Raw genomic sequence first — 22,567 nt, forward strand, 5'->3', positions numbered from 1 at the left:
CTAAGCTTTATTAGTAATTTCCACAAATTCATTAATCAGTAATCTAGAGTTCAAGACTCAACTGTGACGCATTATTCAAAATTTTTCTCATTAATCAATTAGAAATCTACTTTATTCTTATTAGTTTAATATCTGATATAAAATATTAAAAGGAGGCATAATCCTCATAAATTAAAATTATTTTTTATAGATCAATTATTCTTCCCTAAGATCTTTTTCTATATTAATCCATCTAATATAAGGGGCTAGCTCATGTAATGTGTGTGCACAATTGGCTAGTATAAATTAAAATTTTATGACATTAGCTTCTTTCGTGATAATGCAAATATAACTTAAAAGTTAAATCAAATTAAGACTGTATCGAGTTTAAAAGTTAGTTTCAGTTCATTTAAAATTTTATTTTTTAAAAAATATTGATTAATTTAGATAATTGTCTTGATTTAAAAAATTCTAATTTCATTAAACAAAAAATAATAATGGACCTACAACAACAATCACCATCACATTTCAAAAAATCAAACGGAATATTTGAAGAACATGAGTCTAATTGATTATGAAAAAATATATTATTTTGATTAATGATCAAATTAATCAATATTTTATCAGTTTAATTTATTCAGCTTTTAGTAAAAAATCCTCTTGATTTGTTTAGTTCGAAAATATTCATTTAGTTCGGTTCAATTTAAATGATTCAATTATTAACTAATTTCTCATCCTTGCAAATATTCATTTTAGTTCGGTTCAATTTAAATGGTTCAATTATTAACCAATTTCTCATCCCTAAATATAAGTGATTAAAGTACAATTCTATTGCTTTTATAGAATAAAATCATATTAATAAATTATTTTAATTGTTCCGACGTTGAAATCAGTATATGACTGAGCGAAAAATAAAGAACTATAGTAAAATTAAGTGAGCATAGTAAAAAAAAAACTAAAGAAATAAAGAAGTTTTGAAAATAAAAATGATGAATTAGGTGACATTAAATTTGGAATTGAATTTAGGATTGGTTTAATCCATGAAAATTTTTTATCGATCATAGACAAGGTACACCGAGCTTTAAAGGCTTGAAGCCGTAAGTACAAAGTTGAAAAGATCATCAAAGCATGAGGTAAATATCAATTTCGTTATTCGATACATTATTTAATAGAATTTTCTCATAAACCCATCTAAGTTTGTCCAAATCTAGTAAATAAATTGTTATTCCTCGGTAATTCAAGCTCAAATATCTGTGAACTACTAAGTATTCAAATAGCGATGATCAAATCAACGTGCTTAACTTCTAAAATTCCGAATTTCAAAATTTTTCTAATGGTTGCCGAACTATAATTAGTACATATCGATATAAATGATACATATACAGATTCCTACTTCCCGTAAACAGTCATCATCAGGCAAAGGAGTCAAAATAAGGAGAAAGAGGTAGGAATCCACTTCGGTGGCTTGAATTATGAACCTGGACCACACGAAATGGATGAATGAAGAGCATGACATAACCTAAATGACCACTAGGCATTCATCTTTGAGACCAAACTATGTACGTTGATGTGGATTTTGTAACCCACTTAGAAACAACCACTACTATGTGCATTTTTCATGTCAGGCCTTTCAATAGAATTCACTTAGCTTCTATGTTGTTGAAATGCCTATTGTCAAGAGTCAAGTGGACATAATTTTCCATACAAATCCCATTTAGACACCATTTCTCCATAAATCCATGCCTTTTGTTCTTCCACTTTCTTTCCCTAATCTCCCACCAACACAAAATCGCCATCAATTGCCTTTTTTTTTAAAGAAAACAAAAAATTTAAAACCTAGAGAGTTCTACAATATTACAAGGTCCTGTGGCCATGAAGAAACTTCACGAGATTCAACTAAAAGCTAAAGCTAGCTTTATCTCAAGCCAACAACCTTACAAGAAAATGAGATGTCCCGTGTTAATCAATTATCAAACAAAACTTCTACATTTACCGACTTTTCTAAATCTCGAGTCGGTCTCTTTGAGTCAGAGGAACTTTTAATTTTACAGTTTGCTTGCCTCCGAACCTTCCTGACTTTTACCGGTCAACTGCGCGTTTCAGTTGTTATATATACTCACTTAGCTGATCCACAACATATAGCTCATCATTCATTAATCCAAACATTGAAATTAAGCATGCTAGAATCGCACCTCCATCTCTCCGGCCCTGGTGCCTTCCACGACGACGGCGACGACACTAGCAACTACAGCTTCTCCGGCGAACTCTTGCCGTCGCTGGGAGCCAGCATCAACCGGTCGGCTAATCCGAGGAAGTTCATAATCTTGCCTTATGATCCACGTTACAGGTACCCTCACAAATCTTCTACGAAGGAAATTATATATCAAGCATTGATGATTTTTATTTGCTCAGGGCATGGCAGATGTTCCTAATTCCGCTTGTTATTTACTCGGCGTGGATTTGCCCGTTCGAACTCGCATTCTTAAGATACTTGCCTTCGAAACTCTTGTGGCTCGAGAACATCTTGAACAGCTTCTTCGCCGTCGATATCCTTCTGACCTTTTTTGTTGCTTATCTCGATCCTAGATCCTATCTCTTGGTTGATGATCCAAAGAGAATTGCAGCTAGGTTAGTGTTTATATATATATATCTAGATTTTGAGTTCTGTTGCCTCCGGACACGATGAACACCATGCATTTTGCAGATACTTGTCCTCCTGGTTCATCTTCGACATCTTGTCTACTGTTCCATTTCAAGCAATCAGCTTTCTCTTCGAAAGCAATGACAATGTTCTTGGCTTTAAGATACTGAATATGCTCAGGCTATGGCGGCTCCGGAGGGTTAGTTCCTTATTCTCGAGGTCAGCGAGCATACACGTATACTTACTCCCAAGTGTTCTTGAAACTTGCATAAACTGATATTTTTCTTCCAAAATATATACAGGATCGAGAAGGATATCAGATTCAACTACTTCTGGACTCGATGCACAAAGCTGGTCTCCGTAAGCATCCGAACTCTTCTTCCTGGACGAATTGTAGATCAGATATCCTTTATATATATATAAATTTTTGGCGCTCACAGGTGACTGTCTTTGCCGTGCATTGCGCCGGGTGCTTCAACTATCTAATCGCCGATCGGTACCCGAACCCAAGCAGAACATGGATAGGCGCAGCGATGCAGGACTTCCGATCGCGGAGCCTGTGGACGAGATATGTTACTGCAATGTATTGGTCCATGACGACCTTAACAACCACCGGCTATGGAGATTTGCATGCGGAGAACACGGAGGAAATGTTATTTGACATCTTCTACATGTTATTTGATCTCGCCTTGACTTCCTACATCATCGGCAACATGACCAACCTCATCGTCCACGGCACCAGTCGCACTCGAAACTTCGTACGTGCCATAATTACATCATGGTTTACAGTACAATGAAACTTCATTTGGACAGACATTTAATTGATCTGCTAGCCGGTTTTGTAACAGAGGGACACAGTCCAGAGTGCTTCCGAGTTTGCAGCCAGGAACCAGCTGCCGAAGCACATCAAGAACCAAATGCTGTCCCACATTTGCTTGAGGTTCAAGACCGAGGAGCTGAAGCAGCAACAGATCTTGAGCAATCTCCCAAAGGGAATTCGATCCAGCATAGCCTGCAACTTGTTCTTCCCAGTTGTGCAGAGAGCATGCCTCTTCCATGGAGTTCCCTTCGACTTCCTTTACCAACTCGTTCCCGAAATGGAGGCTGAGTTCTACCCGCCGAGGGAAGATGTCATACTGCAAAATGAGGCACCCACTCACCTCTACGTACTGGTATCCGGAGCAGTCGTGAGTAAATTAAAGAAAGCTTTTAGTTGATTTCATTACACATTCACCGAGTCCATGTAGAATTAATTAATTGTAAGTTGGTCTACAGGATTTGAGAACAAAGACCGATGGAAATGAGCAGATTTGTGCGAGGCTCACTACAGGAGATGTCTTTGGGGAGGGAGCAGTTCTAAGCGGCACGCCACAGCCATATGCCGCACGCACCGTTGAGCTCTCACAGATTTTGAGGCTGAGCAGCGATACATTCTTAACCATGCTCCGAGAGAATGTCGAAGTCAGTAAAATTATCGCGAACAACCTTTTAAAGGTAGTGTTATTTGCCATTACCTTTCTAAACCCTCATCAGCCTACAAAAGTAGCCTCTCACGCTTCTTTTGTGCTTCTGCAGAAACTGAAACCGGCAGATGAGGAAACCGATGAAATGATCAACGATCCACATTCAGCTAATGGGATACCCGAATTCCATATTCATGAACAACGAGTTCATGAAAAGATCAACAGAGACAACTGTTCAAAAGGCGCTGTTACTTCAGCTTGCAGAAAACGGGCCATCATTCACATGGCATCCAGAATGCCACCGAGTGCCAGAGAACAGATTGGGAAGCTCATCAACTTACCTGATTCTTTGGAAGAGCTCTTCAAAATTGCAGGCAAGAAAAAAGGACGATTGGCTAGTTTTTACTAAACTGTGTAATATAGTGTTTGAGCTCAGTTCTGTCCCGTGCAGGTGAAAAGTTTGGCTGTCGAGAGCCGTCGAAGGCGGTGAGCCAAGATAACGCAGAGATCGATGACATCGAAGTCGTTAGAGACGGAGATCATTTGTTTCTGCTATAGTTTGGCAGAGTAACTTCCATGATACTTAGTTTAACCTTAGATAGGTTTAATTTTCCAGTTCTAACCTTGAAATTTACATCACTTTGTACGAAGATGTGAATATAAAATTTCATTGTTTGTGGAAAAATTGATGATTTTGACCGATTTTGGGTAGAGGTTTGCTATTTTTACCAAGTTTTATAATAAATAATTATTTCTTTAAGTGGGCGAGAGAAAAAAAAGGGGAAGATTTACTTTCTCTCTGATCTTACGCTGCAGAGGAAAGGTAGATGAAGCCAAGAAAATGGCATTTGTTTATGTGACGACCCCCCTCCTCTTCCAATCCAAACTCCTCTGCCTCTCTCTCCTCTACCTCCTCACCACCCTCCCCCTCGCTCTCTACGTCTCCTTCTCCCAGTCCACCTGCCTCTTCCGATCCCCAACGCCCTTCCCGACCTCCCGTCGCTTCTCCTACCCGCCATCGTACTCCGTGCACAAGTACGCCCTCCCCACCGCCCACTCCGATTGCTCCTCCTCCTCTGTTCCCTTCTCTGGTAAGCTCTCCCTTCTGCCTCCCGTCCCACTCTCAATTCTCCGTTTCCTCCATCCGAGACTTGATTCCGATACGTTTCTCTTGATTGTTGGATAAGATTACGGCAAGGTTCTGGACGAGATCCGCGATCGCTGCCGGAATTCGACGTTCTCCCCTGTTCTGAGATATCTGGAGGGAAAAGGCGACAGCTTTTCCGGCAACTTCTCTGCCCAGAAGAGGAAGTCTTTCTTCCGTCACAGACATGGCGATCAGGTGGCGATCCCGTGCGGATTCTTGCAGGAATTCCCGGTTAAGGAATCTGGTTTGTTCCTTCTAAACGTTTGGAAGAATCCCACAATATTGGCCTCTACTTTTTTGATATTTCTATTGTTCGATCACGATGTGCTCTTGAATCCAGATAGGTTGGCCATGGAGAAATGCGACGGAGTGGTGGTCGTATCGGCAATCATGGGCGACCACGATAAAGTCCGGCAGCCAAGAGGCTTGGGATCTCACACGTTCGCATCGGTTTGCTTCTTCATGTTCATCGATCATGCCACCCGCAAAGTCCTCGTCGCCCACAACATCCTCTCCGACAAGGAAGGGGAAGTGAACATGATCGGAGTGTGGAGGATCGTGACACTCCGCGGTGGCCGATTGCCCTACGACAGCCCGGCGATGAACGGAGTGATCCCCAAGCATCTGGTGCACCGTCTCTTCCCCAATTCCAAATTCAGCGTGTGGCTCGACGCCAAGGTGCAGCTGACGGTGGATCCTCTGCTTCTGATCCACTCCCTCCTCGTATTACCAGATGCGGACACAGCGATCCCGAAGCACCCGTTTAACACACACACCATGGAGGAGGCCGTCGCGACTGCGAGGTGGAAGAAATGGGCGGACGTCGAGTCGCTGAGGGTGCAAATGGAGACATACTGCGAGAATGGGCTGCAGCCATGGTCGACCAGCAAGCTTCCTTACGAAACAGGTGATCACTCTGCCGTGATTGCTTCTCAATCAACAAAGAAACCATGCACTATCTCCCTTTCCTTTTTCAGATGTTCCGGATTCTGCACTGATACTGAGGAGGCATGGATTGAGGAGCAACCTCTTCTCCTGCCTCCTCTTCAACGAGCTAGGAGCATTCAACTACCGAGACCAACTCGCCTTCGCCTACGTTCGGGATCTCATGGTGCCCAAGATCAAGATCAACATGTTCGAATTCGAGGTCTTCGAGCACGTGACCGTGGAATACAGGCACAACCTCAGGCCGGAAGGCAGCCAACGGTCCGTCAAGATGGCTTCCTCGCGAGACGTCAAGGGCAGCAGCTGCGATGACTACCTCTTAAAGATGTGGGGAGAATCCACTGACTGACTTTTTTTGTTTTTTAATTAGATTTGTTTGTACAAATTCTACAGAACCCAATCGTTGCTGTGGAACATAACAGGTCGCAGATTAAAGTCAATGCCCGCAGCAGTACGACATTGAGGGACAGATAAACTTGAGACTTTGCAGTGGCCGGGAAGGGTTGTGTTTGGCATCTGGGGAAGGAGATATTGGTGTGCACTGCACCAGTTGAATCTACTAATTACATTATTTAAGATTTTTTTTTGGTTTTTGTTTTCTGGTTGTAGAGTTGTAGTGAGGCACAACACATAAACTAGAGACTTTGCGGTGGCCGGGAAGGGCTGTATTTGGCATCTGGGGACGGAGATATTGGTGTGAACTGCACCAGTTGAATCTACTAATTACATTGTTTCATTTTTTTTTTTTTTGTTTCGTAATGATGCAACAGTAGAATAGATGAGGTGAACCACATGGTGCTCGTGCTTTTGCCAGAGTTTGAAAGGTCCGAGGTTATAATCCGTGCCCTCTTATTCCTGCGTCAAAAAGTGACGTGCTCACTCCTGTCTTTCCGCTCAAAGGCATTGAAAAAACAGAAGATAGGTCATGGTGATTTTCATTTTTTTTTCCCTCGGAGATTTTATTTTCTAAAAAAAATATTTTTTGAAGGAATTTAATCCTTACTTTCATGTGATAATCTACCATTCAACATTCGAATAATAACTCAGTTATAGGAACTTTTTTATTTTAGTAACCTAAGTATTCAGTTCTTCAAATCGGTTAATCGACCGGCTCATTTTCATCGAAAATTTTCACTAACTAGTAGAGTAATTAGAGAAGCTTGTAGAGGTTCATCCAGGTGGCAAGCGTTCTTAGGATTATTGTCCCAATGGAGAAAATTTTCTATAGTGTATCGTAGTTGACCTTTAGATATCTCATTAACCACTTGAAATGTCTAATCACTCCACCATTGTCTCGGAGCCCCTTTTATCCCATTCTTTTTCTATAAGAGGTCATACGTTGTCTCCGCATGCCCCATGCAGCAGGTCTCACAACTATTTGTAAAAAGTTAAATCATGAAATTGAGTACCCTTGTATCCCATTCTTTTAATGTTCACACCGGACGCCACACACGGCTGGCCCACAATCATATGTAGAGAAGTAAATTACAAAACTGAATAGATCATCACATGCGAGGGTATTTTTTCTTCGATTTCATCGGAATCAACCCTTATCCATTTCTATAAATTTACCACGTGCTAACTAACTCATCATGGGGCTCTCTTATCTCATTCTTGGAGCTTCAATTGGTTTGTCAATGACCGTAGTCACATTCATTTTGGTGATGATGATTGGTTAGATTTTGGTAGGGCTCTAAATGAACCAAGCGTTCGTGAACAAGCTTGGTGTTCAGCTTGGTAAGAACTTGTTTATGTTCATTCAATATACACAAGATTAATTAAATAAACACAACTCGTTAAACTAAACAAACAAGCTTGAACACATATGTGTTCAGTTCGATAACGTTCGTGAACAACGTTCGTGAATAATGTCCACGAACGTTCATTAATAAAACTCTTTTTCAATATACTAAATAAATAATAAAATAAAATAAAATAAACAAATAAGTTTAAATTATCAAGTTCAATAACCAATCAAACAACTAAAGTTTTTAAACAATCAAACAAGCTTGAATTGAGAGCCCGATAATATCTAAACAAACCAAGCTCGAACCAAGCTTGAATTGAGAGCTCGATAACATCTAAACAAGTCAAGCTCAAGTCAAGCTTCAAACAATCTCAAATTCATAAAAAATAAATCTAGCCAAACTTGAACAATCATTTCAAAAGTTTGGTTCATTTTAAACTCGACTCGGCTCGGTTACCTTATCAAATAAGTTTGAATACCTCAAAGCTTGACTCGGCTCGTTTACAGTCTTAGGTTTTGGTTTAACTCTCATTTAGGTAAACACTCGACCAAGGCTCTTTGAATTAACATATACCCTTCCTACACATCTTAATTATGTTTTTTTTCTGGCTTTCTAGCAGGATCAGCTTCCTTAACAATACGGACTCGTGCATTTAAAACAAAACGGAGGCAATGTGCAATAGCGACTCATGCATTTGAAATAAAACAGAGGCAATGTGCAATACATAATTGAATCACTTTATAATTTTCTCATTTTAGGGAACACCATTCGGCTGCGCCGTGAATAGCGACTCGGTTGTTCCGTATCTCACAATATAATGTCCCTTTCTTTGGAAACTTTGACAAGGGAGCCTTTAAGCAAGAGAGACGACACATGCTGGCTCAGGTTGACTATGGTTTGTAGCTGGAAACCATATTGTATGCCCTGCATGATAGTTTAGAAGGAAGTACAAGAGGTACCTTTTTTCAATGAGTTTCAGTGACCTCTTAAACTCCACGAACACTATAAAATGGGTTGGCAACAACTTGAATGATCTCTCATTGCCATTTATAGATATCAAATGGTGCCAAATTTTCCCTTGCACCCAAAGCAACCACCCTTAGACTAAGTCACTGAAGTGAGCACCACCGATGTCATGCCCACCTAATTGGTACAGCGCTACCCAAGCCAGACCTCCAACAAAGACTTAACCAGACACAAGACTCTGATGCACAAGTGTTCAGGAGTGACTTGGCTCCATTTATTATAGACTATTCACCTTTTGGCTTTTACAACTGTTTATTAAAACGCTTCAGAACACCCACTAAATTATTATTTTGATGTATACATCTATAATTAGATGCATATGTTTTGAAAAACTTTTACTCAAAATGTTACAAACACACACACATATATATACATGTTCTTCATCAATAAATTTCCATATTTATTAATACAACCAAAATGATTTGAGCATATAGCAATGACATTGCAATTGCTTAGTAACTGAACGATTCAATTGAATATGATCGAAAATAAGAATGTCTAAATTTCCAGATTATTGTGAAAACAGAACCTGTTATTGGCAATGATTAGTCTTTCGCCAAAACCTGTGATGAATTGCTCTCGAATACAACAACAAAACCCTATGTTGTGATCATAGAGAACTAAGTGCTACTGAAAAGGTACCAAATAGCAATGAGCAGAATCGAATAAATCTGTGTTGATTTTTAGAAGTTTCAGACTTTATAATCCCACGGACTTTTCAAACTTCTGGATTTGATTCAAAAATATCCAAGTCATCTGTAATATGGAAATAAACAAATAATTAGACAAGAAGCATGAAATACTGCATTTTGGGAAATGTAAAACACATTAATTGTGCCACTAAAAGTAAATAATAAATGCTTATTCAATACAAGATTGGGTAAAAAGTTTACCATGACATGAGGAGCAATCCTAACACAGTAGACAGGGAACCCAGTGTAAAACTTGAATGGACCTCCACTCTTCAAAGTCTTCATGGTGCAATCCAAGGATCCAGTGTAAGGATACTTCCCATTTGCATCTGGCTGCATCTTCTGTATTTGTGTCTTGACATAATCAAATGGCAAACTGCAAGCGGACGCAAAGAAGCCTGAAACAGCACTTGCCCCTGCAAGTAAGGTGATATGGAATACACACTCAATAACAAGCCTTTTAGAGTCACCAATAAACAGAAAAAAAAATGTTAACAAAATTATGTTTTTTTTCAGTTACTAGCATCTTACCGACTACAGTGCTAATTTCACCAAAACCAAGTGAGTCCCGAAAAAGCTCAACACTCTGATCATATGATGCAAGCATACCCATGTTCAATGCCATTGCTCTCACCACTGTGGGTCCAGCACCTTTCCACAGGGACAAAACCCCTTCATCAGCAATAATACGATAAAGTGCATGAAAAGCATTTTTGTAGTTTCGTCGCTGTGCTGCAGGCAAAGTTGCATCAGCCTGCATCCGAATGAGTGCCAAATCAGCTGGGCTGCCAAAACATGCTCCAATTGCTCCAGCTGTGAGACCGATACCAGCTTTCTGAAGTAAAGGGAGGGGTTTCCCATCATTAGCCTCAATAGCTTTATTGGTTAATACCCTAGATAAAACAGAACATCAATTATTAACTGAGAAATCAACAATACAGCATTCTTTCTAAAAATAAAGTATGTTACTAAAAGTTGCAAGTCTTTGGTATCACAGTTGATCAAAGTGTATGTGTGAAGTATCAACTGATTGTCAATGATGCAAACTATCCTGAAAACATGCCTCCATCCATTATATAAAACACAAACTGAAGGTTGTAAAATTTTTCAAACACCAATGAAGGAATTAATGTTTTGGACAGAACACACCAACCAGTTATCCAATGTGAAATATAGTTGTCATGGTTGAGTAAGCAAGTGTGAACAATTGAACTAAATACGACCTTAAAATTAAGAATACAAACCGTAATATATGATTTGCATTAGTAACAGTCTAGGTACATAGAAATCATGGTTGATTCAAGATCAATCTTCAAAGGGACAACAGGATGTAAATTTATGTGATTTTCAGTCAAACTAGTATCCATTTGTGCATTAAGGAAAGTGAAAAACAAATACCAGGTTGAACTGGATATTAATGCAAATTTGGTAACAAATGCATTTTTCATCTTGTATATAGAGAAGAAATTATTGGCGCGTAAATGCAGATATGAAGGTCGAGTTAAAACTAAATTTCAAGATTTGATATGGAGAGAGAGAAACATCTTGTTACTTGTTGTCAGATAGCAAGTATTGTGGAACAGTTAACATAGAGACTAGCACTTGCAAGAGGTAGGCATACCTAAAAGAACCAAGTCGTGCAGTTGTATAAGTAGCTTGCCTCAGCAAACCCGCAGATAAACCCTGTACATGACAATAAATCAGAGAAGAGTGCATATCATAAAGAAACAGTAAAAAAGAATAGGATAAAAAGAAAAGAGCATCAGAATTGGTTGCAAGGAATAAGGGTATCTGTTGGACTGCGTAACCAATATAAGCTCGGTTGATGAAAAGTTTTAAGGAGAGCAATAAATCATCTTATACAATGGAAGTACTGCATGTTTAAGGAATCAATCTCTCCATTCTGAAATTTTCTCAAGTAAACTAAAAGTCAAGTTAAAACTTAAAAGGAAGCATGAGCCATGCCCAGCATGAGTCAGGTCCTTCAGGATAAAAAATAAATAATAAAAATGATGGAAAATAAATAACAATCTTAAAATCTTAGAATTGGGACCTGTTTGGCCTAGCAAACCCAGCAAGCAAGTCATGCCTAGCCCCCAACCATGTCAATCATCGCATGACCTGACTTTCTCTTGACCCGTCACAACACGTGGGGATGTGCATCAGGCACAAACTGCAAGCCTTCCCATGTTAGGCACAGCCAGGGCTATGTACGATGACATCATGCCTAGCATTGACCGAGCCTGATTGACACATCTTGCTGTGCTCTCTCCCTCCCGTATGTGCATATCCCAATCTTGATCAAAATATATTCTCCGTGAGACATCTCGCAAGCTACTATCTCTTTAGCACAACCTTTGACCTAATACAAGTGTCAAGTCCTGCTAGGATGGGATGTGGATGGCTTGATCTAGTAGACGCCACAATTCACTACAATCTCCCTGTCTCCTTCTTTCTCACAAGCGCATCCAATCTTGATAGGGTTGTATCTCTTTAGATCACTTGCAAAATTTCCTCTTTCACACAAGCTTTGTCCTCAACGCAATCTAACAGCAAGAAAATCACTCCCTTGGGTAAGTATCACAGGCAAGCCAAGGGAGCAGTAGAGCCTCCTCTTTTTCATGTAAGAGCATTTTTGAGAGTTGTTGTTCCTCCACCTGTTTGCAAGTAGTAGCATAGACTTAGGGTATCCACCCTCCTTGAGTGAGTTTATCTACTCTCTTAGGTGAGTTCCTGAGATTACCACCTTAGATGAGGTTTGGTAAGAGGTATTTTTAATGATTGTGTATTGAAAGCAGCCTTGATCTAATTGGGGTAGCAGCTGGAAGGATCATCCGGTATCTTTTTGTCGCAGATACACAATCTCCTCTTGGTAAGTACTACGTTAGATTGTGCTTTGTTCCTGAGTTAGGGCTTTTGTTAAGTATTACTTACATTTGATTGCAAAATACATCTCTTTACCTAGGATCTTGTGGCTAATGGTAAAGGAAGGCTTGAGAATAAAACTATCATTCCTAATCTGTTGTGATTTGAGAGTGAGATTGAATTTTAGAGGAGTTTGGCATTGCATTTGGGGGCAATGTAATAGTGAACTAGAGGTTCTCCATCAAAGTGGGTGATTCTTTCCTGTCTTCTCTTACAAGACCTTCTGTGCATGATTAATACTAGATAAAAAATTTAAATTTCTGATTATATAATGCCATCCTGTTTTGAAAAGAAAAGATGATGTTTAAAATTTTGTGAGCTACAGGTTATCCATCAAAGTGGGTGCTTGCTTATCTTCGCTCACAAGACCTTTTTTACATGAATAATACTTGATAAATAATTGAAATTTATGATTATATAATGCTCTCCTGTTTTGAAAGGCAGAACAAATGACGTTTAAAAGTTAAAATGGAGTGAAATTCAGATTAATAAAGAGGCTATAACTTGAGTGAATGATAATTAATGAATCTTCTCTATTTTCATGTTATATGCTATCCAGCATGGGCATCATCCCAGGGGTTTATTTCAAAAATAGGTAACAGTTACCTTGGCCCTGCTAATTATTCAAAGATGGAAGCATGTGAATTAAAGCATAAGTTGATCAAAATTGAAGTAGAAATAATAAGAGTTTACTTGAGACTGAGGTAATTACTATACAAAAAGAATAATAAGTGGAATGGTAAACACTGTTAATCAAACTATTAGATCAAGAGCATTGTCTCAAACTGCACAAAATGGAGCTTCAGCCTATATGCACCCAAGCCAGTCTTTAACCCATTTATATATTCTCAGTTGTGGCTTTAGCCAAGTGCATGTCGTGGGGCCTCAACACATTTATATTCTACTATTGGGGCTTCAGCCCATGCATCAGCTAATGTAAAAGAAGACGAATTGTTGATAACCTAAAGTAGTAAATGGCAATAACATAAAGAAATAAAAAGGATAAAAATTAGGGAAGATAAAGGAGAGGGAATATATAATATAAATAAAAAATATCATAAAATTAGAGATCCCTTCAGCATGCCAAATTCATATAGATACAAAGAGATTTTGTTGATAAAGACTATTTGCAACATTCTTCCTAGTATATGTTTTCTAGTATTAGAATCAATAGTTTATGTGAACATGTTGCTTTCTTCCATTTCAGAAATGTTACTAATTTTCGCTGTCATAATTGTTCTGCTTCAGTTCTTGTTTTACCCTCCTATACTTCTTGATGAGATAATCAACTCTTACATAAAATTTTGATTTTCATCAACTAAAAACCATGTGAGAATCCATGCCCATAGAGCTTCTGTGAAAGCATAATAAAGTTAATATTCACAAAATTTAAGATTTCTGCATCCTGTTCTCATTTCAAAGGCTTGAATGTTCTTGCCTATGTTCTATGAAGATAAGCCGAAATATTTTTCTCTAGATGTTAACTAATCCATTCCAGCAAATGAAGTAGAGTTTTCACAATTCTCCTAATTTTTTTCCTAAGAACACTAGTTTTTGTTTCTTTAGACATTTAAAAACCATCAATATCATTGTAAACTATTTGCTTTATTGCAAGAAATGATGGATGCATAACAACTAACAATTATATTCAATTCAAGGATGTATGCTAAACTGGATTTCTCAACATCTGAAAAAAAAAAAATCAGACCTGCACTTTTTCAGTTTAAGTAGACTTGGATTTTAGCTTTGTGACTATATCTTCCCCCAAGTGGTAAAAAAACATAAAATCTGTCATATGCCTTGTTCAACCTAAGACATTAACTAACTTTGAGTATTTAGATCCAAAGTTAAATCACATGCACGAGAGAAACAGGAAGATGAAGATAACTAAATGGTAGAATTATATAACACAATGATTAAACTACAATCAAGGACTAACAGAATATTTTGTTTTGCTTCCGAAATATAAATATTCTAGATTCGCATTGGTAACCATTCAAATAGCATCAACCGACTTTAAATCCTGCCGAAATCCATGAAATTTACAAAGCAACAGCAAACCCGCCTACCCCGTTAAATAAAACAAAACAGAGAATAATCGAACCTTATAAAATGAACCGAAACCCTCGTTCGCAAGCATATTCTTTGTGATTTGTACTGCTGATCCCTGACCCAATTGGATCCTGACCTGAAATCAACTACACATAGGTCAATGACAACCCAGAGACCAAGCACGCCTTAGCAAAGATCTCAGATCCAACAAACATCAGAGGTGAAAATCCAAAAGTTACCATCTCTCCGATTTAAATCTTTATTTTTTTTCTATAGATCCGCAACAACAAAGGCAAAGTTTCTGGAGGAAGTTCCGTTTCCAAAACTTCTTACCTTGACCATATCGATGGGTTGGATAACGCAGGTGGCAAGCATCCCGGAGGCGCCTCCATTGACGAAGGGCTTCACGGTGCTCCAGACTCCGGTCTGCGCCTTCACCTTCGCGTCCGCCATCTCGCCTGGATCGAGAAAAAACGAGAGAGAGAGAGAGAAGCAAATCGAATGCGAAACTTTGGAAAGTTTGGTCGGGGACTGCAGCAATTTAAATAAAGCGACGAACGCCTCGAGGATCGCAAGGTCGCGTCATGGCAATTCTACCCGAACCCGATGGAGGATTCGACATCCGACCCGAATGGAGTAGGGTATGGAGGGACTATCAATATCCGATACCCGACCCGAATACCCGATTAAATAATATATATACATATATTAAAAAAAAAAAAAAATTTCTAAAATCAACTTACTATTTTTTGTTGATATTAGTAGGCCTATATAGATGTTTAATCTATTTTTTTAATTATATATATATTTTTTAATAAGATGTTAATTTTAATATGTTTTTGTTTAATGATAATAGCTCGATAGAAAGAAGAAAAATTACACGTATAAAATATATCCGGTCCTTTAATGGGTATGGGTATATCCATTGGATATCCTATACCCGATGGGTATGAGTACGGAGGATATAGAATCCGACCTGAACCCGACCCATTGCCATCCCTGTGACTCGCGTGTTAAATGCTCGAGTCCGCACGGACTTGGCGGATGCTGGGCGCCCTATGCGGCTATGCGTACTTTTTCTTCGCTTGCCGTCAGTGTGTTAGGCAGGCAGGCAGCCCTTCACGCAAAACCACGTGAAGGCCCACCGTCCCAGTTTTCTTGGCCAGATTTATACCCGACTCCGATTTGGATTTGACGGTTTTACGTTCTTGATCGATCATTTAACTATCACTTACTGTGAACTGTTCACAGTTTTGTTCCCAGTTTATATTATTATATTAAAAAAAAAAAATTTATAAAAAAAAATAATAGAAAAAGATTTAAAATCAGTTGTCTATTTATTCCATTAAAAAATAGGGGAATTAAAATTTACCAAGTTCTCTTATCTTTTAATCGTTTTACCTCACTTTCGTTTTTTTATCTCCATAGTATTTGTTCCTTCCATATCAAAATTTTCGATTTTATTATTGGAAAGTCATATTCCTTGGATTTTTTTTAGCTATGTTTCAATCTTTGAGTAATATTTGGATTCCTTGGAAAGTCTATTTTTTATTTGTATTTCATAGTTTATATATTATTCTTTATAAATATCATATAAATAATTTCTAATATTATATATAATTATTAGGATTTGGATAAAAAGAATTTTAAATGAAATTAAAATATGATAATAGAAATTTAACATTTGGTAAAAGATCTCATGCACATCTAGAGTCTAAATCAAATACAATTATGTAAATTTCAGTAATATATAAAAAAAATTTCTCAATTAGTTTTCATTACTAATACACATAAAGATCGATTTGTTTTCATTACTAATACACATAAAGATAAAAATTTATTGATGCTAAGTTCATTTAAAACTAATATTATATTATAAAATTCATTAAATCTAAATAAGAAATAGAATAATAAAAATTAAAAAATTGTTCAATTTTATTATTAAATACTTTTAAAATATCATAAATACTATTATAAATATTTCATTAATAATTTATGAAAAAAATAAATATAATAATTCTTTACATGTAGCCGACCCGACAATGAATAGCCAATCTTGCAATTGGATCAACAGATAATCGAATAATCGACTCGTTGACCGATAATAGGTCCGGAGTCCTAGCCAAGCCAACCCTACGCAATAAGACCTTAATAAGACGAAGAACATTTGAAAGTTTACAGAATAAAATAAAGTATAGTGTAATCGTAGATGAAAACTCGAAATTTAAAAAGTGAAAAGAGAAAATTTAGGAAAACAAATGTGAATTTCTGACGTACTAATGATTTCTCGTATGCACTTGTGAACACTAATGCAATGTTTACTCCAAAACACGAATGAGAAAAAGGAAAAGAATCTATGATAGAAAATTATTCTTGAAGAAAGGGAAGAGAAAGGGTAAAAAAATCTCTTCTTTTGTATATTTATTTATCTTGTTAGAAGAAGGTGTATACATATAATGTAATTTTGTAAATAAAAAAAAGTACATGCGTCATTTTTTTAAGTACATGGTATAATTTTATAAGTTAAAAAGGATACATACGTCATTTTTTTTAGATATATGGTATAATTTTATAAATAAAAAGGGGGTACATGCATCATTTTTTTTTCCATCCACTGTTTTCCGTCCGATTTTGAGATGATCAATTTTGACTTTTAAATCATCCGTTAATGGATTATATTTCTTTTCCATCTAAAAATTTTAATGAAGTAAAAGATGAAAATTTTTCTACTGTGAAAATTTTTCCTTACTTTTGATTTTCACTCTCCCAAGTAAACTATAAAACTAACCATAATAGTTCTATTATTGGAAGAGTTTGAAACTTTGGGACATCTAAAGCGTGACTCCCGGATTCGAGGGCAGATCCTCTGGACCGCAAAAAGTGATCCAGGGGATGGTCCCTTGATTTGGATTGGTTCAGAGGATAGTCCCCATTCATAAAATAGATGGAGACCATTCATCCCCACTAATCCAGATCAAGAGACCATCCCCTGTACCACTTTTTGCGGTCTAGAGGATCTGAGCTGCCCGGATTCATGTTTGTGAAGGACGAGGCGTTTTGGATACTTCTCGGTAGTTTCTCGAGTACTCCAATTTGGCTCTGCCAAAACAGAACTTCCTTCAAGATCTTGTTGAGAACAGATGGTGGTCAGCACCGACACAACTGGCGGGTGGCTCCACAACAAAGGGTACTTCACAGACAAATCTCAAATCACCCACTTCCTGGATATCTCCGAACCTAAATACCATTTGTTCTGTACTGATTCATCATATAAGAACGTTGCATGCGACAAAAAAAAAAGGAGTTCCATAATGTGAATATTTCATTTGCATAGGAGTAAAACTAACCAAACAAATCAACGATGTCTTATAATGCAAGTGTTGAGCTGAGTAGATCATAACTCAAGCGCATTCCAGAGAATCCTTAAAAATTAACAATCCATAAGCCAATATAACAACTTAATTAACTATCACTAAGATGCTTTCACATTAGTACATACATAAATGTCCTTATCTATTCACCAGTTACATATTGTGTGCTGAATTGTGCATATAGTAGTAGTCAGATTGCAACATGGATAAATCTTAACCACATAAATGTATAAGAATTCCTAAGAGTACATCCTTGGTTTATCAGTCTGCTAATTCTAATTGTGAGCAGAGAGAGAGAAAGCAACCTTTGATATTTGTCGTCTTTCAGGCATTCTATAAAAACAATGAGGCTATAAGGCAACAACCAAAATAATTACTAAAGTTGGACATCAACATTTACATGCCATATTATTTACCATATTACAAGCTCATGTGTATCAACTTGTACCCAGATTAGATTGGATGAATATCCCTTTGATTTTAAGGACTAGTAATGACAGACAGTAACATGAATGCCCATAAATGTCTGCAACATAACAAGGTATATCAAAGTTGTGCATAAATGCTAACAAAAAATGAAATAAAACGACTAGTTTTTTTATCCAGACTTTGAATTGTCTTTAGGAGAGGCCCACTGTTGGCTAGCACGTGATTTTGCCCATGGATCAAGTGGGGTCCTCTGAGGTGGCTGTGGCTTTGGTAAGTTGGCCTCTCTAAGCTCATTCTCCCTGTCAACAAACCTGCATAAAATTTGGAACAAATGATTCAGAAGCTAATAGTTGCATTTTTGTCAGATTACAGAGGTAATGTTTTTTCTGCTGCTAGAAAAAAAATATATATTTAGTTAAACTTAGAAAGATAAAACGACTTTAGAACAATATTGGCCAAGGATATAACAAACAGCATTTGACTTGTCAGTACCTTTTGGATTCAAGTTATAGATTTAAGCAAAATTAAGTCAACAGAGATACTTGAAAAATAAGAAGCTAAAGGCAAAAGTCCCAGATTTCATAAAAATATAATAAACATTGGAACTATAAGAATGCATGTACATTTGGTGCTATAATTGCTAAAGTGCATACATACACACAGATCCACAGATTGCCTCTACAAAACTGATGGTTGAGAAAATTTATCACTGATTAACTATCATTGTGGCAAAAAACGAATACGCTCACCCCTAGCGCCCCCGCCAACCCGTCCCAAGACCAACACGGAGGAGGTAACTCACGGGTGGCTACTAGCCTCTGGAATAATGATTAGCACATAAGGGAGACATTTACCTCGGCTTTGCCGAGATTCGAACCTCATACTTCATGGTGGCAACACCTCATGCGCTAACCACTAGACTCATCCGAAGGGACCACTGATTAACTATCATTGATTCAACTAAAGAAGTATGAATGACAACAAATTAAAAGTAAGATTGATAAGAGTTTTAATAGATGATAACAAGGCATCTAGAAATAGAGCAGGAAATGGAATCTTCTGTAACAGGTCCAATATGTAATGAGAACGCATACATTAAAAGGTGGGTAAGCAATGCCACAATAAGCACTAAGTAGCCAACTAAATTAAGAAAATGAACATTACTCAATGTAAGCCATTGGTGCAGCATCCCCCATTCGTATGCGTGTCCGAAGAAATCTTGTATATCCACCTACTCGGTCCCTGGTACTCACAACAATTTTACTTAGATTTAGCAACATATCCAGCTAAACAAGTTAATAGGTTAATATTCTCACCAAGAAAAGAATGAAAGAAAGAAATGTTAAACATTACTTGTAGCGATAAGCAAGCTCTGTGAACAGCTTATGAAGAACATCATCACCACGAACAAAGGCTGCAGCTCTGCGTGCAGCATGAAGTGTACCCTGAAAATAAAATTGTGTAAAAATAATTATACCCATCTAGTCATACTACAACTTATGCATAAATATTAATAACAAAAGAACATTGTTTGAACTAAAGTTCAGTATGACTCAATTAATGAAGACATTATTGAGAAATCATACAAATGTAGAAAACATCAATCAGATAATAAAAGATGTCAGACAGACAGGTGACCTATATTCATTTTCCCTAAATTTCAAGAAGATGTTTCCACCATTGGCCAACTAGACTAAAAGGAATTGAACAAAAAACCTTAAATAACAGAAGCATATGCGTGTGGTTAGAATTTAGAGTTTAGAAAGTCCTCATTGAGTTTCTTGTGTTACAAAACAGGTGTATTATGCGTTATTGCACTAACTCTGATTTTGCTTTATACTTACAATGCCATAAGGTAAAATTGAGTTATTTATAATGAATTATTGATTTTCACCAATAGCACTAAGAATGGAAATGCAAGGTACCCAACTTGTTAAGAACATAATAACAAGAAAAAGATAATCAAATTAGTACAGATATAAAGATCATTGTGATGACCAAAAAGGAACGAGAGTGCACAAAACAGAAAATTGATCTGTATATAAATTTTGAAAATAAGCTCCAAGCAAACATGTGATAACAGCCAAACTCAAATTTCTACCAACAGATCTTTAGATATTCAGTCCATTCCCTATGAGAATAAGAAACAATCATATTACAAATGAGGTTTGAAATATTGAACTATGTAGGAGTTTCAATCTTTCACTAAATCAATACAGTTTCAATAGCATGTCAAAGTGCCAAAGCAAGAGCCAGTGGCGAAATAGAAGTGGAGGGAGAAAGAAAGGAGATGATAAAGAAGAAGAGGAACCACATCTTAGGATCTTAGGATATGCCTAAACTAACTAGAACCTGGAAACATCAACAGCATCACTTTCACTTTCAGGCTTTGCTTATCCGATGTTCTACTAGTCCAAGCAAACCCTTTTTACCCAAAATGTACAAAATGTCCAACAAATTCATTATGATAACTTTATCTCAACATTATAGTCCCATGGTGTCCTTCCTAATCTAATGCCCAAGAATCTATATGGATTTTGTCTATGCTTATATTTGATATCTATGGTAGAATCAACACAACCTAGAAAATAAAAGACAGAAAAGTTTAGTACTGCCTTGAGAACCAAAAGTTCAGCGTTATAAATCTGTTATGAGAAAATACACTGATTTAAACAGGGAGAAAGTGAGTGCCTACACTTTCCGGTCATCTGTTCAGTGGTTTAGGACACCGAAAACAATCACAGATTCCTTATCCTAATACATCAACAAATGCAATGGATGGCAAATATTATCTTGCGAAACAGCTAGTAGAGCTACTATTTGATCTATAATTTTGGTTCTCCTTGAATTGATCGAATAAGCATTGACAGACAAGCTCAACCTTTGAGTTGCTCTCTAACATTTTAGAAACGACGCATCACACACACACACACACACACACACACACACAAGATCAATCAAACGCACCTCTTTTCCAAGCTCCACCATGTTATCGGCAAGTCGTCGGATTTCCTTCGCCTAAGAACAAGCAGGAAATTTTAAATAAAGGCGTCAAAGAAAACGGTAAGTCTCCCTCCCTACCTCCCTCCAATAAACAAATTAAACTACCTTGGCGACCGTGGTCTCGATGCGCTCGTGCTTCACCAGTTGCGAAACCATCGTCCTGCAAGGTGAAACAGGAAACTGAGTATATTCCAATATAAAAGAGAACACAATAGAAAGATCATGCACAGAACTTGAGCATGGAGACGCGGTGAGCGGCGGGTCGGCCGAGCTTCCTAAATTTGGTCATGGTGACGAAGAGAAGCCGCCGCCGGTGTCTCAAGCAAGGGTTTTGCTTTCGAGGGCTGCTTTGCTGTACGAGTGAGGCGACGGTCAATTAACTGTCCTTGTGTCGAGTTTTAATAAATCGGACTCGGTTGCGTTTCCGGATCGAGTCTCTAAGAACCGGATCCAAAGTGGTAATTTACAAATTAACCCTGCTACTTATCTGCAATTTAAAATATTTCTTTAAAATTTTATTTTAATGAATTTTTTTCTCTTAAATTAATAAATGTGTAATTTAAATAGTAATTTAAAAATCAAATTAATATTTTAACAATAAATTATAAATTAATGGCATTTCAACATTAATTAAATTCTAAAATATATTTTTAAAAACTAGTTAATGTTAAAGATAATTTAAAATTTACGTTATTTTATTTTAGTAGTCTACTATATCTTTTTCTTGATAGATATCTAATTGGTTAAGAAGTTGGCTGTAATAAGATTAGCTCGAACTTTGATTCTAGTTTTTATATAAACCTAATCATTTGAATTTCAAAATTAATTTAAAACAATGAATTGTATTTTAGGAAATAAAGTAATTCCTAAAACTAATTTAGGAAGCAAGTTTTAGAAAAGTATTCAACCATTTTAATATGATCAAAAAAAAAAAATTGATTGATCCGATGGTAAGATGGGACCCGCTCGGGAGAAGGTCATGGCCACATGGAAGGTCCGGATCAAGGCAGTCAACGTTCTCGGATCATCGTTTAATCGGGCACCCTACTCGTCCGGTCGGATCAAGGAATTGTCGGACCAACGTCACTACGGCTTGCCCAGGTACCAAGCTTCCGACACTTAGAGAAGTTCATCGCCGAAGCATGT

General features: G+C 37.2%; 4 protein-coding genes across 4 annotated transcripts; 2 read left to right on the forward strand and 2 right to left on the reverse strand.

Moving 5' to 3' along the window:
- Positions 1-2,125: 2,125 nt before the first annotated feature.
- On the forward strand, positions 2,126-4,788 carry LOC122027744 (potassium channel KAT3-like). The gene is made up of 9 exons (XM_042586751.1): positions 2,126-2,326; positions 2,392-2,607; positions 2,684-2,839; positions 2,923-2,980; positions 3,061-3,378; positions 3,469-3,807; positions 3,896-4,114; positions 4,196-4,457; positions 4,535-4,788. Exons 1-9 carry the CDS (start codon positions 2,157-2,159, stop codon positions 4,639-4,641), a joined length of 1,845 nt encoding a protein of 614 aa, XP_042442685.1. The 5' UTR covers positions 2,126-2,156; the 3' UTR covers positions 4,642-4,788.
- Positions 4,789-4,849: 61 nt separating this feature from the next.
- LOC122027745 (probable hexosyltransferase MUCI70) lies at positions 4,850-6,852 on the forward strand. Its single transcript, XM_042586753.1, has 5 exons — positions 4,850-5,174; positions 5,271-5,474; positions 5,571-6,137; positions 6,208-6,502; positions 6,598-6,852. The coding sequence occupies exons 1-5, from the start codon at positions 4,925-4,927 to the stop codon at positions 6,647-6,649; spliced, it is 1,368 nt and encodes a 455-aa protein (XP_042442687.1). The 5' UTR covers positions 4,850-4,924; the 3' UTR covers positions 6,650-6,852.
- Positions 6,853-9,397: 2,545 nt separating this feature from the next.
- On the reverse strand, positions 9,398-15,125 carry LOC122028070 (mitochondrial dicarboxylate/tricarboxylate transporter DTC-like). Its single transcript, XM_042587093.1, has 6 exons — positions 14,952-15,125; positions 14,671-14,754; positions 11,263-11,324; positions 10,173-10,534; positions 9,843-10,057; positions 9,398-9,705 (listed from the first exon to the last, which is right to left on the reverse strand). Exons 1-6 carry the CDS (start codon positions 15,069-15,071, stop codon positions 9,649-9,651), a joined length of 900 nt encoding a protein of 299 aa, XP_042443027.1. The 5' UTR covers positions 15,072-15,125; the 3' UTR covers positions 9,398-9,648.
- A 3,214-nt stretch (positions 15,126-18,339) lies between these two features.
- Positions 18,340-21,814, reverse strand: LOC122028156 (50S ribosomal protein L17-like). Its single transcript, XM_042587181.1, has 6 exons — positions 21,655-21,814; positions 21,527-21,581; positions 21,386-21,436; positions 19,772-19,863; positions 19,583-19,660; positions 18,340-18,729 (listed from the first exon to the last, which is right to left on the reverse strand). Exons 1-6 carry the CDS (start codon positions 21,708-21,710, stop codon positions 18,588-18,590), a joined length of 474 nt encoding a protein of 157 aa, XP_042443115.1. The 5' UTR covers positions 21,711-21,814; the 3' UTR covers positions 18,340-18,587.
- Positions 21,815-22,567: the final 753 nt, after the last annotated feature.

This window comes from Zingiber officinale, chromosome 10A, assembly GCF_018446385.1.
Source record: "Zingiber officinale cultivar Zhangliang chromosome 10A, Zo_v1.1, whole genome shotgun sequence".
Lineage (NCBI taxonomy): Eukaryota > Viridiplantae > Streptophyta > Magnoliopsida > Zingiberales > Zingiberaceae > Zingiber > Zingiber officinale.

Excerpts from the sequence above, each read along its gene's own strand:
- LOC122027744 (XM_042586751.1), top strand. The coding sequence starts at position 2,157 with ATGCTAGAATCGCACCTCCATCTCTCCGGCCCTGGTGCCTTCCACGAC. Across the intron at positions 2,327-2,391 it reads CCTTATGATCCACGTTACAG|GGCATGGCAGATGTTCCTAA; the intron begins GTACCCTCACAA and ends TTATTTGCTCAG. Across the intron at positions 2,608-2,683 it reads CCAAAGAGAATTGCAGCTAG|ATACTTGTCCTCCTGGTTCA; the intron begins GTTAGTGTTTAT and ends TGCATTTTGCAG.
- LOC122027745 (XM_042586753.1), top strand. The coding sequence starts at position 4,925 with ATGGCATTTGTTTATGTGACGACCCCCCTCCTCTTCCAATCCAAACTC. Across the intron at positions 5,175-5,270 it reads CTCCTCTGTTCCCTTCTCTG|ATTACGGCAAGGTTCTGGAC; the intron begins GTAAGCTCTCCC and ends TTGTTGGATAAG. Across the intron at positions 6,138-6,207 it reads CAAGCTTCCTTACGAAACAG|ATGTTCCGGATTCTGCACTG; the intron begins GTGATCACTCTG and ends TTCCTTTTTCAG.
- LOC122028070 (XM_042587093.1), bottom strand. The coding sequence starts at position 15,071 with ATGGCGGACGCGAAGGTGAAGGCGCAGACCGGAGTCTGGAGCACCGTG. Across the intron at positions 11,325-14,670 it reads GTTTCGGTTCATTTTATAAG|GGTTTATCTGCGGGTTTGCT; the intron begins GTTCGATTATTC and ends TGTCATGTACAG. Across the intron at positions 10,535-11,262 it reads GCACGACTTGGTTCTTTTAG|GGTATTAACCAATAAAGCTA; the intron begins GTATGCCTACCT and ends TGTTTTATCTAG.
- LOC122028156 (XM_042587181.1), bottom strand. The coding sequence starts at position 21,710 with ATGACCAAATTTAGGAAGCTCGGCCGACCCGCCGCTCACCGCGTCTCC. Across the intron at positions 21,582-21,654 it reads CACCGCGTCTCCATGCTCAA|GACGATGGTTTCGCAACTGG; the intron begins GTTCTGTGCATG and ends TTCACCTTGCAG. Across the intron at positions 19,864-21,385 it reads TGGTGGAGCTTGGAAAAGAG|GGTACACTTCATGCTGCACG; the intron begins GTGCGTTTGATT and ends TTTTATTTTCAG.